This window comes from Taurulus bubalis, assembly GCF_910589615.1.
Source record: "Taurulus bubalis genome assembly, chromosome: 3".
Classification (NCBI taxonomy): Eukaryota; Metazoa; Chordata; class Actinopteri; order Perciformes; family Cottidae; genus Taurulus; species Taurulus bubalis.
The window spans coordinates 23561347-23574945 of NC_136591.1; the positions used below are offsets into that span (position 1 = coordinate 23561347).

The window sequence follows — 13599 nt, forward strand, 5'->3', positions numbered from 1 at the left end:
GACCTGCAGTAAACTCTGTCATTGTAATAAAATACATAATGAAATAATATTTCACAATAATGAGATTTCTTTTTTTTAAATGTACAGGATTATTTCACTATATAGTGGTTATATTAAACATTTTGTGTGTATGTATTGCATGTATTATTTATCCATTAAAGACTACTGCGGGTCTGCAGACTCATTACGCCACCTGGTGGTCAATTGCTAAAACTAAGTAAAACAACAACAACAAAACCATTTTGACAAATATAAACTTAACTACAAGTAAAATATGAAACGATTTTAAAACGAGTCTCAGTAGTAAAAGGCCACAGACCCAGCAAGAAATACAACTTGAACAGACTTTAACTCAGCAGCGGTACTCAGATCTGTTATTTAACTAAAAGTAACAATAATACACTATAGAAATGCTCAATTAGAAATCAAAGTTTTGCATTTAAAATTACTATTAAATACTCATCTGCACAATGGCATGGTTTTTGACAATGCATCTTGTTTTACTGTAGTATACTCATTGAACGATGCATGTAAGTACTACATTAATGATGCAGCTGGTAGAAGGTGGGGCTAATTGTAATTACTTTGCTATCTTATTGATAATATGTTGTTTAAATAATCTGAATCTATAAACTAACTGTATCAAATATATATAGTTCAGTAACAATATTTCCCATTGAAATATAGTAGAGCAGAGGCATAAAGCAACATCAAATGGAAATACTCAAGTAAAGTATAAGCATATCAAATCGATACAATTGTTTTAAATGGAATTATTTATTTTTGTATATGTACAGTACTTGATTAAATGTATTTAGTTACTTTCCACAGCTGCAAATCAGCACCCCCCCAAAAAGTCACGTGATCCACATTCACCATCCTGCTGCAGTTTATTCCATCTGAGTGGTGCAAAACATGTATTTTGAATAAGACACTCAGGAAAGCGATGAGTTTGTATTTACTGCAGAAGAGAAGCAATACATACTGTCTGTTTTCCTAAACGTACATATACACATAGTTAGAGTGCCGTCTGCTGACTGATAGCGATATGTCGAATATAAACAGCACAACAAACCATATAGAAATCCAGCTGACGTGAATTTGTTTTGCTCCATCTGAAAGGGCGTGGCGTCCAAACTGACGTCACGCAGCCCCGCCCACTCCACCCTCTCCCTCCCTCCCGCTCGCGCTCTCTCTCTCTCCGCCTCAACGTCTAGTCCAGTGTCTCGTAGCCGAGAACAGAGCACCGTAGAGGGGTTTAATCGGCTGTCAACCGAGCTCCAACGGCAGTCATGGCGGCGCCGTTAGCCCACTTCGACGAGGACTGGCAGGACTTCAACGAATTCCAGCCGGCCTCGGCGTCGGCCGACCCGCTGGACCTGCTGAACTCAAACGTGGGCGATCCGTCGTCGGGCCTAGACGACTTCTCCGACCTGGACAACAGTTTCTCCGGTGAGATCTGCAGCTTCAAATCGATGGAGGACCTCGTCCAAGACTTCGACGAGAAGCTGACGGTGTGTTTCCGAAACTACAACACCGGGACGGAAAACATCGCGCCCGTTAAGCCCATCACGGAGGACAACCACTTGAAGGACGATGAGTGAGTGCGAGTTTTTAATCGAATTTCAATTTACGCTAACTTTTAATCTCTTAGCCAACGTTAGCTAAGCTTACGTTGATGTTACACAGGAGGGGGGCTCTTAGCTTGGCTGCAATCAGTGTCGTCCAAAGTTTGCCAGCGAGCTCGTGCACGTTCTGTCTTATTTTACCAAAGTGTGTGACACTTATTAATGATCAGGTGAACTTAGACGCTTGAATGTAAGTTGTCATTCAGACCGAGAGAAGTATAAATACATCGTAGTCTCACAAATATCAAGTACAAAGTACTATCTAGCATATTTTGACAATGTAATCCTTAAATGGTTGAAGTGTGTGTGTGTGTGTGTGTGTGTGTGTGTGTGTGTGTGTGTGTGTGTGTGTGTGTGTGTGTGTGTGTGTGTGCTGAAGAGATTGGAGGGTTCCTGCCACGTTACCAGTACTTGCTGTCAGGATATATTGGTTGATGTTCGCTATTAAACCACTGATCCATAACGTGTATGAGCCCTGCTGGTCCTTCCTTTGTCATGTTTGTTACAATTACATATGTTAATATGTCATGTTTCATACATGACATAGTCTGAACGGGTACACTGTCAGCATATATTCTCTCCTCCTTAACAGCCCTCGTCATCTCAGTCTGGGTCTCAGTAGTTGTTTTATCTGGTAGACCCTCCAATGTCAAAACTACACATTCAACATGACATCATGTTATTGCTTCCCAACAGCAGCCACTCACACCAAGCCCACACAAAGTATGGACGTCACTGTGACTCCAGAGCTGTGTGGGCTGCATAAATCATAAATCACCCTCCTCTTGCCTTCTTCTGCACATTGCAACATTGTAACATTGCAACATTGTAACGTTGCAACATTGTCAAACTGTTAGATCTAATCACACAATGTATGTAAAAAGCATCCCCTTCTCTACCAAAAGGGAAGTTAGTCATGTATGTGTGTGTTTATTTTGCTTGAATATCGTACTTGAATATTGAGTTTGTGACTCCATCACCTAAGTAAAATAAAGACCACCATCTTAGATTGAGATTGAGAGCTGTGCTTACATAACCTTAACATTAGCTGGGTTGACGCGTCGTGCCAAGTCGTGGCATTTTTTGACAATATATTGATGGCAGAAGCCGACTAAAATTTCGTACGATTGAAAATGCAACGGTTCAGGGCTGCGATGAATGACCTTTATTTTGGATCGGCTACAGAGCAGCAACATGTAGTCAATACATATATTAGTTGAAAGTTAATCAATTTAGTCATTTATCTAGCAGAAATGCCAAACATTTTCTGATGATCAAAGTCAGTTTTATTGTCAATTTTCCATTTGTGCAAACATACAGAAGATTGAAAGTACGTTTCTCTTCTGTCTGACATAAAGTGAATTGTAATAATAATAATAAAGTGCAACACAGTTAAAAAGTTTTAAAAAGAACAATATATAAACAACATAAATTAGGAAACTATAAAAGACTATAAATCTGTAGTTTCTCAAAGGAGGATTTGCTGCTTGTCTCATATATATATATATATATATATATATATATATATATATATATATATATATATATATATATATATATATATATATACACTTTTTGTTTTGTTTAGCGTTGTAAACTTTATATATAGTCTCATGATTATTTTCTTGATTAATTGCATCAAGAAAAAAAAAAATATATATATATATATATATATATATATATATTTCTTCAGTTCCAATTTCCATTTTTAAAACTGTCACATTTGACAAAGAACGCTTCACACTTCTGCAACTAGAACAAATGCAGTCATAAATAAAATAGTGGAGAGCTTGTCACAGCAAAGAACAGTAACAATCTCGCCGTTAATGGCACTCTGAGTGTTTCGGGGAAGGCTGGCCAGACAGGGGGGAAGCATCTATGGTTGTTGTAGATAAAGAAACGGAGGACGGAGGGAATCGAATAATTGGACAGCAGCCCGTAGAAACCCAAAGAGCAGTGCCAAGCTCAGTGAGAGTCTTTTCTGGATGACTGGACTTTTGCAGGACGTGCCTAGGCGCTTAACAAGTTCTCCAGTAAGACCTCGGATGAGACGAACAACAGGGATGACAAGGATGGTGTGTGTGTGCGGGGGGGTTTGAGTGAGAATGGAGCAATCAAATTGTGTTAAAAGGAAAGTCGTGCGTGCGTATTATATGTGTTCAAGATAAAAGAACATTCACGCAACTATATTCAAGCAAGTAATTCCCCCAAAAATCGAGACTGGTCTTGTTTTAAATGCTCCCACTGAAACCGAAGCTAATCGTGTCACATGTCCGACACAGTGTCATTGCTTGAGGCACAAAAAGTATTTCCTGCCAGCCTTTGCCCTATTTAGAACAACCCTTCAGCCCCCCCACTCCCCAAGCTGTGTGTGTGTGTGTGTGTGTGTGTGTGTGTGTGTGTGTGTGTGTGTGTGTGTGTGTGTGTGTGTGTGTGTGTGTGTGTGTGTGTGTGTGTGTGTGTGTGTGTGTAAGAAAGGGTATGACGATGCAAAGCCTCTCTGACACATGGGTTCACAGCAGCCATCCTCGCTCTGCTTGCAGCAGTCAGGGCCTAGAAAATAAAAACACAGTGACTGTGCGTGTGCACTTAAATTTAATATTCTCCACAGATTCTTTTTTCTATCAAAGTGATTGAAAACCTGCACAATGCGACAGTTGTTTGTTTCCAAATGGGACTACAGGAAAGGCAGTTTTATTTAATGTTTATATAATTGCAGTAACCTTTTAATGACGTTAAATTGAATAAATCAGATTTACTAAATTACCATGAAACACTGGCCGTCAGTTAACTGAGCACAATTTTTCTAATATTTTGCAAAAAATCCCTCAAGTGTTTGAAAGATGGATTTTACATTTGAACAACGTTCTTGTTTGTTTAGCGGATTCTGTGCCTTCATCTGCTTGGCTGCCAACGTGCACGCTGCAGAGCATTGCAAACATTCAACAGTCTGTCAGTGCAACAATGACACTGTCTCTAAATCGTCCGATCTTATCCGAAAACTTGTAAACAACTCTAATGCCCTCGGCACACGATTTGGGGAAATGCCACGAGATTGAGCAGTCGTTGCAGTCGTTGTCAGTGGTTTTCAGGCTGTGGACGCTGCAGCGGGAACACAGCGAGGTGGTGAGGGAGCGGGCCGAGGACACGACACTGCCAAATAAAAAAGCTGTGTCACAGTAAAAAAGAGAAGGAAGACGATCTTGTCTCTTCTACTGGGTGTTAAAAACTCGTCGCTTGCCTTCTGTTCCTTTTGCTCCCAACTTTTCAACTATTCTGTTTCCCGTGCCATTATATCATTTTCTAATCCTAACTAAAGCAGAGAACCCCTCTTGCTTTCCTCCCTTCAGGGTGTGGAACGCTCTGACGGATAATTATGGCAACGTGATGGCGGTGGACTGGAAGACATCGCACACTCGCTCCCTACACCTGCCCACCCTCAACATCATCGAGCATGAGGTACAACGGACACTCAACCACACACACACACAGAGTCCCTAATTTTAACAATGGATGCACACAGTAAATGCATAGGCTACATTTCCAGGCAGCCTTTGAACCTTGCAGAAGAGACACAAATGTAAGCAGGTTGATCCTCTGCCATCAATCTGCTTAACCCCCTGCTTGTTGTCTCATCCATGTTTGTATCTCTCTACCCCCACCCTTCCTTCCCCATTGGACAGAAGTTCGATAACCAGTCTCTGGATCTGTCCGACGACGAGGAGCTCAGGGAGCAGATGGATATGCACTCGATCATCGTCTCCAGCATCAGCGACGAGCCGCTCTACACGGCCGAACAGGTAACTGCTAACGCGCTGCTTTTTCTTTTCAAACTAGCCTCAGCTTAGCCAAGTAATTACTTTGAGTCCATTCGAGTCCAATCCATGGCCCTTTACTGCATGTCATTCTTTCTCTTTCTCTATCTCTCTTTCTTTATCTTTCTCACTCTCTGTCTCGCTCTCTCTTATTCCCTCTTTCCATTCTTCAACAGCACTTCTTAAAAAAATATTCCTGGAGTACACCATGTTCAGTTCAGTTTTTTGGCCTCATGCACATACACAGACACACACATACACACACGCCAAAATATCAGGTTCTGATTGGGATATTTGTTCACGGGTAGCTTTTATAAACCATTTTTAGATTCTCTGATGATCTAAAAGAGTTGTCACAGCGACAAAGTACAAATGGAGTGAACTGAGCGAAACCAAAATAGAAACCTGGAACAATGAATTTATTGCTCACTGTTGGCTTGTGACATTCCAGTTGTGGTACTTGCAACTGTTGTATCTCTAAACATCTAATAAAGTAATAACTCACAACAGACTCTTGTTTCCGAGGGCCCCACTTGGTTTGGCTGCGTCCGTCTCTGCTGCTCTTCATGTGTCTTACACAAACATTAACCGGCTGTCCTGGAAAACCTGAAAAACAGTTGTCGAATTTTTTAGTCTTTGAAAACACAAAAAGAAATGTCTCGGAAAATCATTTTACCATTCTCCTGTAGCTGATCATCAACAACGAGGCTTTCTGTCAGACCTTCACAGAACAAATAATGTTGCCATCTGAAAGGGCTTTGTTATGTTAACGTTCAAATGGGAGACTGCACTTCTTTTAGGTCAAACGTCCATAGAGAGGAACATATAATTGTACTACACAACACCATATCATGCTACATCAATACTGAAAATGATCTCTAGAAAGGAGTATGACTCCTAACATCTAACGGCCTTAATGACAGCTGTAAAATGACAAACCTTTTTTCTTCTATGTCCATACAACTACCACAGAAAGCACTGTCACATATTCTCCTACACCCTGACTCAAATATGTAAAACTCAAATGCGGTACCACACGTTTGTGAACTTATGTGTGTATTTTTTGGGGTGGGGGCTGCGGTTTAGGTGATCGAGGAGATAGAGGAGATGATGCAGGAGTCTCCAGACCCGGAGGACGATGAGAGTCCCTCACAGTCCGACCTGTCCATGCTGTCTCAAGACCTCCAAGCCCTGAAACGCTCCGGCTCCAACACCAGCTACGAGGACCGTGAGTACCACCGCAGTTAGAAACATCTACAAGAAGAGAATAAAGCTTTTATTATTGTGAGACAACAGTGATTTTTTTCATACTGCCATTTGATAGTTCTCTAAATCACTCAATGAAGTGCAATGGGTCTGCTACATGGAGAAACGGCTACACACATACACACACTCATACATACACACAGGCACGCACACGCGCACTTGCACTACCATTCTTACGTAATATGTCACAAATGCAAACGGACAGCAATTCCGGTTTTCATACATGTTATATAATCAACTGCATATATTTGGTTTGAGCACAATTTGTACTGCCATACTAGTGCAGACGAAGAAGTTGCACCCAGTTTGCCTCAAGTCCATGGATTTAGTTTCTAGATATCTGCGTATACTAAAAACAATATTTAGTCTGTTCGTCAAATTAGATTGTATTTAATATATTTACACTGAGCTAGATACACAAAAAAATGTGAAACACATTTTCTTAAATTCACATTACTTCCACCTTTTGATGTTTGCCTTTTTATACCTTTAGTATGTACTCCACTGTAATGTCTTTATTTATCATCACCATTACAATCTTATCGACCAGGGCTTACACGCTCCAAACATTTACAGCATCATTTGATGTATTTGTCCTTCTTTCTCTGCACTTCTCCCGCGTCCGTGAAGGAGTTGACAGTAATGCTCATGGAAAATACTTTAAATTGTATATGGTGATGGTCGGGGACATTTTGAGCAGGAAATCCATTGTGCTTTTCAGCAAATCTGCTATGTAAACTCCATCCATCCATTATCTGTAATCGCTTATCCTGTTCAGGGTCGTGGAGGAGGCTGCAGCCGAGCCTGGCAGGGCTGCCGCAGAGAGGCAATTTAGAGTAATCAAATAACCTGAGCTGTGGGAAGTTTCCTCTACGGAAACTGTTTTTTCAGATAAGAACTTCTTTGCTGACGGTTTCATTTGATATATAAAATGTAGCATATCATGTGCTTTCAGTGTCTATTATCACGTGTGGCATGAGAGCGTGTGAAAAGTGTCTGTGTGAGAGTCGGTCACACTGCACATCTTATCTTCAGTACCATGTTATGTGCACTGATGCATGTAGAGATGAGAAATGCATTTTAAATATATGTACAGATTTCCAAACTAGGTAGCTTTTGTGTACTTTATGACACACGATAGTATTGGAAGTCACGTAGAAGTGAATGAATATTCAACCTTATAATGTTGTGTTTCCATTTCATTAACTTCCAAACCACCAATCTCTCATGCTGAATACTCATCAAATCTACTGTTCTCTCACATAAACCCAGACACACAACAAGTACACACTCTGCTTTCCCCTCATCTATCTGCCACCCTCAGGGCTGCGTCAGCTGTCGGTGTCTGAGCTGACCGAGACTTTGGAGGAAGTGGAGATGGCCATTCGCCGCTACAGTGAAGAGCTGATCCAGGCTCTGGCCCTGCGAGATGAACTGGACTATGAGAAGGAGGTACTTTCGTTTTTTCATCCTCTTCTAACTGCATCGCCTCAACGTCACAACGAGGCAACAACTTGTGAAAAGCTAAGAAACAAAGTCCAAACATGGCCGAATTATTAACAGCATTTCAGCCGACTTTAGAGTCATTGTCAGTCTGACAATTCCTAAGTAATTATATATATATATATATATATATATATATACACACAAATGGTTTTTAAATGTTAGATTTGAAGAAGACGCAGGCATTTGACATCTGTGTCATGAGAACAGACTGCACGGCTCGCAGTGCTCTAGACTGGTAGTAGCGTCACAATATAATTTGCTTCAATGTCGTGAATGTCACAGTTTATTTTTAACAGGAGATAAAAATAGTTTTCTTTTGGTGCATTGCATAAAGAAGAAATCAAAAAGTAAATGTCAGTTTGATCCTAAAAAAACAGAATAAATTCTGAGTTTTGTCAAAAAAAACCCACAGGTGAAGAACAGCTTCATCTCGCTGTTGATCGACGTGCAGAATCGGCAGAAGGAGCACCGCGAGCTGCTGCGGAAGAAGAAGAAAATCCGAAGTACGGCTACAACCAGGCCCAACGGCAGGACAGCCAGCACGCACATCCCCGGCACGGTGAGTCATGCGCCGACATGGCGTGGGAGGCCTTGTCAGAGACGAAAACATATGCCCTGAATGCATGACTATGATTATGTTAACGAGCAATGATACACAGCCACACAGTTCTTCAAAGTATAGGGTGTGTGTGTGTGTGTGTGTGTGTGTGTGTGTGTGTGTGTGTGTGTGTGTGTGTGTGTGTGTGTGTGTGTGTGTGTGTGTGTGTGTGTGTGCTTTCACACTTTTTCCGCCTTTCCCTTAATATAGAAATCTCTTTACTTTCTTTTTTTCCTCCTTCCTTCCTCTCACTCCTTGTAGCTCCTCACTCTGGAGGGACTCTCCAATGTCATTCAAAATGGCCTCCGTCAAACTTTTGGCAACACAGGAGGGGACAAACAGGTGCCCCTGCTCTTTCTTTCCGCTCACTTTTTTCTTTGCAGATATTTTCTGTCTTTTTCTTGTGTGTTTTCTTTTTCTTTTACCACTGGTATGTTTCCTTCTCCACAGCTACTGCTGGCGTTTGGTGTCAAATGCTCGATTGTTTTCTTTTTCCTTCTTTTCTCTTCGTGGTTGATTTCTGTCTTTCACTTGTCATTTTATCTCATTTATTTTTTTACCACTTGTCATATTTTGCAGCTTTTTACTGTTTTCCCATCTTGTTCTTCCTTTGCTTTAAGCCAAGAGGACCATGTTGCATAATCATCGCTTCCTTTTTACTCTATTAAGTCTCAACGAAACCAACTACAGGCATCATATGTCAACCTTCATAACACAACATCACATTTTATCACCTTCTTACGCCATGTAAGGCTTTTTTGTTTTAAGATTTAAGTAGATCACTGTGCAATGAAAATGTATGTGGCAATTATAGATGGACTTTTACTGTTATTGACCCTTGGCTAAGCCTTGCTGAGCTGCTACTCTGTCAAGCAACTAGTGCAACCATGAAGCCCACACTGTCACTAAATGCACTCTCTGAATATATATGCCATTTTTGGAAAATCTAAAAAGGAGATTTCAGAGAGAAGTAGACGGAAAGGGACAACAAAATGCATTTGAAGGAAATATCCTAGCGGTCAAACTAATTCAGCAGCGAAAACAGGTTTAAGCTACAGCCTCCAGATCACAGTGTAGCAGTGAACCAGCACGTCACCTGGCGATTGAGACCAAAGACAATACAATTAAGGAACAACACTGTTCCTGTAAAGCTGGGTAGGACTTTGTTTACTGAGACAACCATTAAAAAGCAGAAGAAGTATATGTACACATTCAGTTTACAGTCGGTAGTAGAGAAGTGCTAATGCTAGTTTATGATGTGCTATCGGACTAGAAACCAACCTCCCAGGGTAACGACTATTGTTATTACACAAAGTCCACTAACCAGCCTGAAGGTGACAGGATTGCATGAGTCTGTGGAACAGAGCTGGCCGGTACTATGCTATGATTGGCCAGTCCGTGTTCGAGGGGAGGGACTTAGTGAAGAGCCTTATACTTAAACATATTATAACAGTGTTATTTCCTTGTGTCTTACATGATCTTCTTTTTTTCAGTACCTAACCACAGTAATCCCTTACGAGAAGAAAACTGGCTACCCAGTGGTAGAAGACCTCCAGATCCTCACAAAGAGTGAGTGCAGTGATACCGTCCAACACACACACACACAAACACACAATGGACCACGATGATCAAATTGGACATGGTCGTCTCCGCAGCTTGTTTGCTCTCAAATCTTTAAAGAATTTTTCTTTGTTTTGCTCAATGCATGTATATATTTTTAAATATATGTGCTACTCTCTCCTTGCTAGTCCTTCACGCCATGAGGGATGACAGTGAGAGGGTCCCTGCCCTGCTAACAGACTACATTCTCAAAGGTAAACATGCAGCCTCAGTCGATTTTAACCGCTTCCCCGTATGTTTGATATCAGCGAGCGTCCCGAGTAGGGATGGGTATCGTTTGGGTTTTTTCCGATACCGGTGCTAAAACGATACTTTTAAAACGATACCGGTGCCTGAACCGATACTTTTTTATTGCCAAGGCAATTTTTTTTCTTCAAATTGAACAATATATTAACTGTTTAAAGTATACTAGAAATATAAATAAATACATACAAAATGTACTTGACTTCAAACTACAGCTTCAAACCTTTTAACTTCAAACTATAAACAATATATATTTCAAAAGAACAGACACAAGCATCAGGTGGCCTGATGGGACCGTGTGCAACAGAACTCAGACACTGTTGGATCCTAAAACTGCTGCTTTACTGGACTACACGTCATCATTAATATCAACTGGAGAGATTTGTTCCATCAAGCCGAGGACGGACGTTCAAAAGCTCGTGCTCGTGTCTCCAGCGATCTCTGTGTGCGCGCACTGTTTGTGTGAGCGCTGGAAGCCCCGCCCCCTCCAGCCCCGCTCTGCATGCAGGCAGACAGAGAGCAGAGCAGCTTATGCGCTCTGATCCGCGCTATTTTAATAATCGTTTTTAGCGTACGGGCACCTTGCTACCTTTTTAGTATCTATATACCGTGCAACTTTACAGAGTAGTGTAAAAAAAAAAAGTATTTAAATTTCTCAGGCACCGGAAGGAAGCACCGAAATCTGCGTTGCTTTTCGGTCCGGTAGGTACCGGACGTGTTGGAACCGGTGCCATATTGGCACCGGTTCTCGGTACCCAACCCTAGTCCCGAGTACTCCATATTTAGAGCTGTGTCACGGCCAGGTGGCTTTTGTTTGTGTCGGGTCCACCTGACACTCAGACTCCCTGTCCCCTTTGCCAAAGTACAAAATTCACATCTTCCAGGGACGGTAGGGAGAAGAAAAAAACAGGATGCCACAGAAAAAAGTAGCACTCAACACAATACATGAATTCCAGGGGGAGGGGAAACAATGCTTTTTCTTGCCACCCTTCACTGTTGACCTTGTACCTTCCTTGTCTTTCGTCTGTGCTGCATTGTCCTCTGGGTAGCTCTGGTATGAGAGCAGTGGAAACTGAGGTTTGTGAGGCACTGACACATTAACACAGATTCTTCACCTCCAGCCTTCTATTCAGAGCCCTGTCAAACGCCCCTTTCTCTCTCTCCTTCTCTTTCTCAGTGCGTCTTTGTAGTTTCACTATCTCCCCTCCTCAAAGCAGCTGCCTTCCCTCACTCGCTCCTCGCTGTAGTGTCTATCGTATCGTGCGGTGCTTGCGGCTGCACTACACTTAACCTGACACACACCAACACACTCATGCACACGGTTCCCGTTTACTGCAAGCTTGTAGTAGCAGCTGTTCTCGGGTCTGCTTTCTCACCTGTTTTTCTCTCTTTTCTCTCCACACATTTCACCCCCCGTGGTAGTTGCTCCTCCATCATTTCCAGCTCTCCTTCATGTGCCACGCTGCTCATCAGAGCGGCATTGCTCATGAGCGGTTCTGTTCTTGTCTCCACAGTGCTTTGTCCGACGTAAAGCCAAAGGCGAGCCTCCTGCTTCCAGAACCATTCATTGGACCATCAGAAGAGGGTTCTGGTCATCGGGAAGAACCCAGTTAATGGATTCACAATCTAAATCTTCCTTTCTCCCCCTTTTCAACTCTTTTCTTCACTACGACGACTTTCTTTCCTCGTGGCATTTTTTTTTCTACTCTGCCACGGTTTGATTTTCCTAAGATTATATAACTCCTTGGTCTTTATAGTTCTTTTCATATGTGATGTTTTATCTTTTTAATGCCTGAGTGATACGACCCTGTATATCCTGACTGCATGATGTGTATGAATGCCAGTAATCAGTATTAGTCTGAGCACGTCACTTCCTGATTAGCCAGTGGCTCTTGAATGGAGAAGGGTCAGGTGTATTTTAATTCCACGAGCTTCATCAGCAGGCCTCTGCAAGGGAAATGCACTTTTGTAAATCTAATGCATTTGCATCGGCAAAATTCATGCCTGACGGGGGAAACAAATCCCGACAGAATCTCTGAAACAGTCGGCCGATCTCGAGCATTAATCCTGTTTTTTCCTGAATGGAAACATTTGCTGATTCATTGCATATAATGTCTATAGGGGGTTGAAAAGATTTTCACAATTTCTTTTTTTTAGTTTGTTCGTTTGGGTTTACGCTCAGTTTTGGCTACAAGTTGAATGTTAAAATGAAATATTTTGTATACGATCAAAAATTGCACAGTTTTGGAAAACTTTTGACTTTTTGAAAAAGGGAGGGAAAAAAAGTAATAGCTGGATGAACAAACATGTAAAGCATATTTTTGGAGATGGAATTGTTTTTAGTGAGATTAGCGACTTGCCAGTAGCCACCTTTTGTGACCACATGGCAACATCATTGAGTAAATGCTGCCCATTGACCTCTGAGCCCTCAAGTAGTGACCGCCACCCCCAACAACTTTATCACCTCCCAGGAGTCGCCATTACACGAGTCTGAAAATACCTCGTAAAACATGTCTTTTGCATCGGTAGAAAATGAGCGACCTGGTCGTGTCATTAGGATAAATATTGATAATGTTAGGTTTGATAACTGTATAGTTAAGCTTCCGTTATGAGTTGTGGGTTTTCTCTATCTGTGAACCCTTTAACTGTTGTGGAAATGTTGTCATAGCACTTTAGTCCGTCAGTGATCTGGGCATGTACTAGTGGAATATGTGGTGGATGTACTTTAGAGTACTTCTCACTAAATTAGAGTTAGATGAGGCATAGAAGCTTTAGCTAGTGCCTCCAACATGTGTCAACATGAAGGATCGTTGTCCTTCATCCATCTATTTACCTTAGTAGTCATCATGAGCATGAGAATTTCAACCTTAAGGGTACTCCACTGGTTTTACACATTACAAGGAGTTTAAAAGATGTGGGACAA

At 41.6% G+C, this 13599-nt stretch overlaps 1 protein-coding gene across 1 annotated transcript; it reads left to right on the forward strand.

Moving 5' to 3' along the window:
* The first annotated feature begins 1286 nt into the window (after positions 1-1286).
* Positions 1287-12320, forward strand: LOC306733704 (fasciculation and elongation protein zeta-2-like). Its single transcript, XM_079214985.1, has 10 exons — positions 1287-1600; positions 4979-5087; positions 5312-5428; positions 6530-6671; positions 8034-8161; positions 8628-8774; positions 9075-9155; positions 10307-10382; positions 10562-10627; positions 12191-12320. The coding sequence occupies exons 1-10, from the start codon at positions 1293-1295 to the stop codon at positions 12205-12207; spliced, it is 1191 nt and encodes a 396-aa protein (XP_079071111.1). The 5' UTR covers positions 1287-1292; the 3' UTR covers positions 12208-12320.
* The last annotated feature ends 1279 nt before the right edge of the window (positions 12321-13599 follow it).

Coding starts and splice junctions, on each gene's coding strand:
- LOC306733704 (XM_079214985.1), top strand. CDS start 1,293: ATGGCGGCGCCGTTAGCCCACTTCGACGAGGACTGGCAGGACTTCAAC. Junction 1,601..4,978: donor AACCACTTGAAGGACGATGA/GTGAGTGCGAGT, acceptor TCCTCCCTTCAG/GGTGTGGAACGCTCTGACGG. Junction 6,672..8,033: donor CAACACCAGCTACGAGGACC/GTGAGTACCACC, acceptor TGCCACCCTCAG/GGCTGCGTCAGCTGTCGGTG.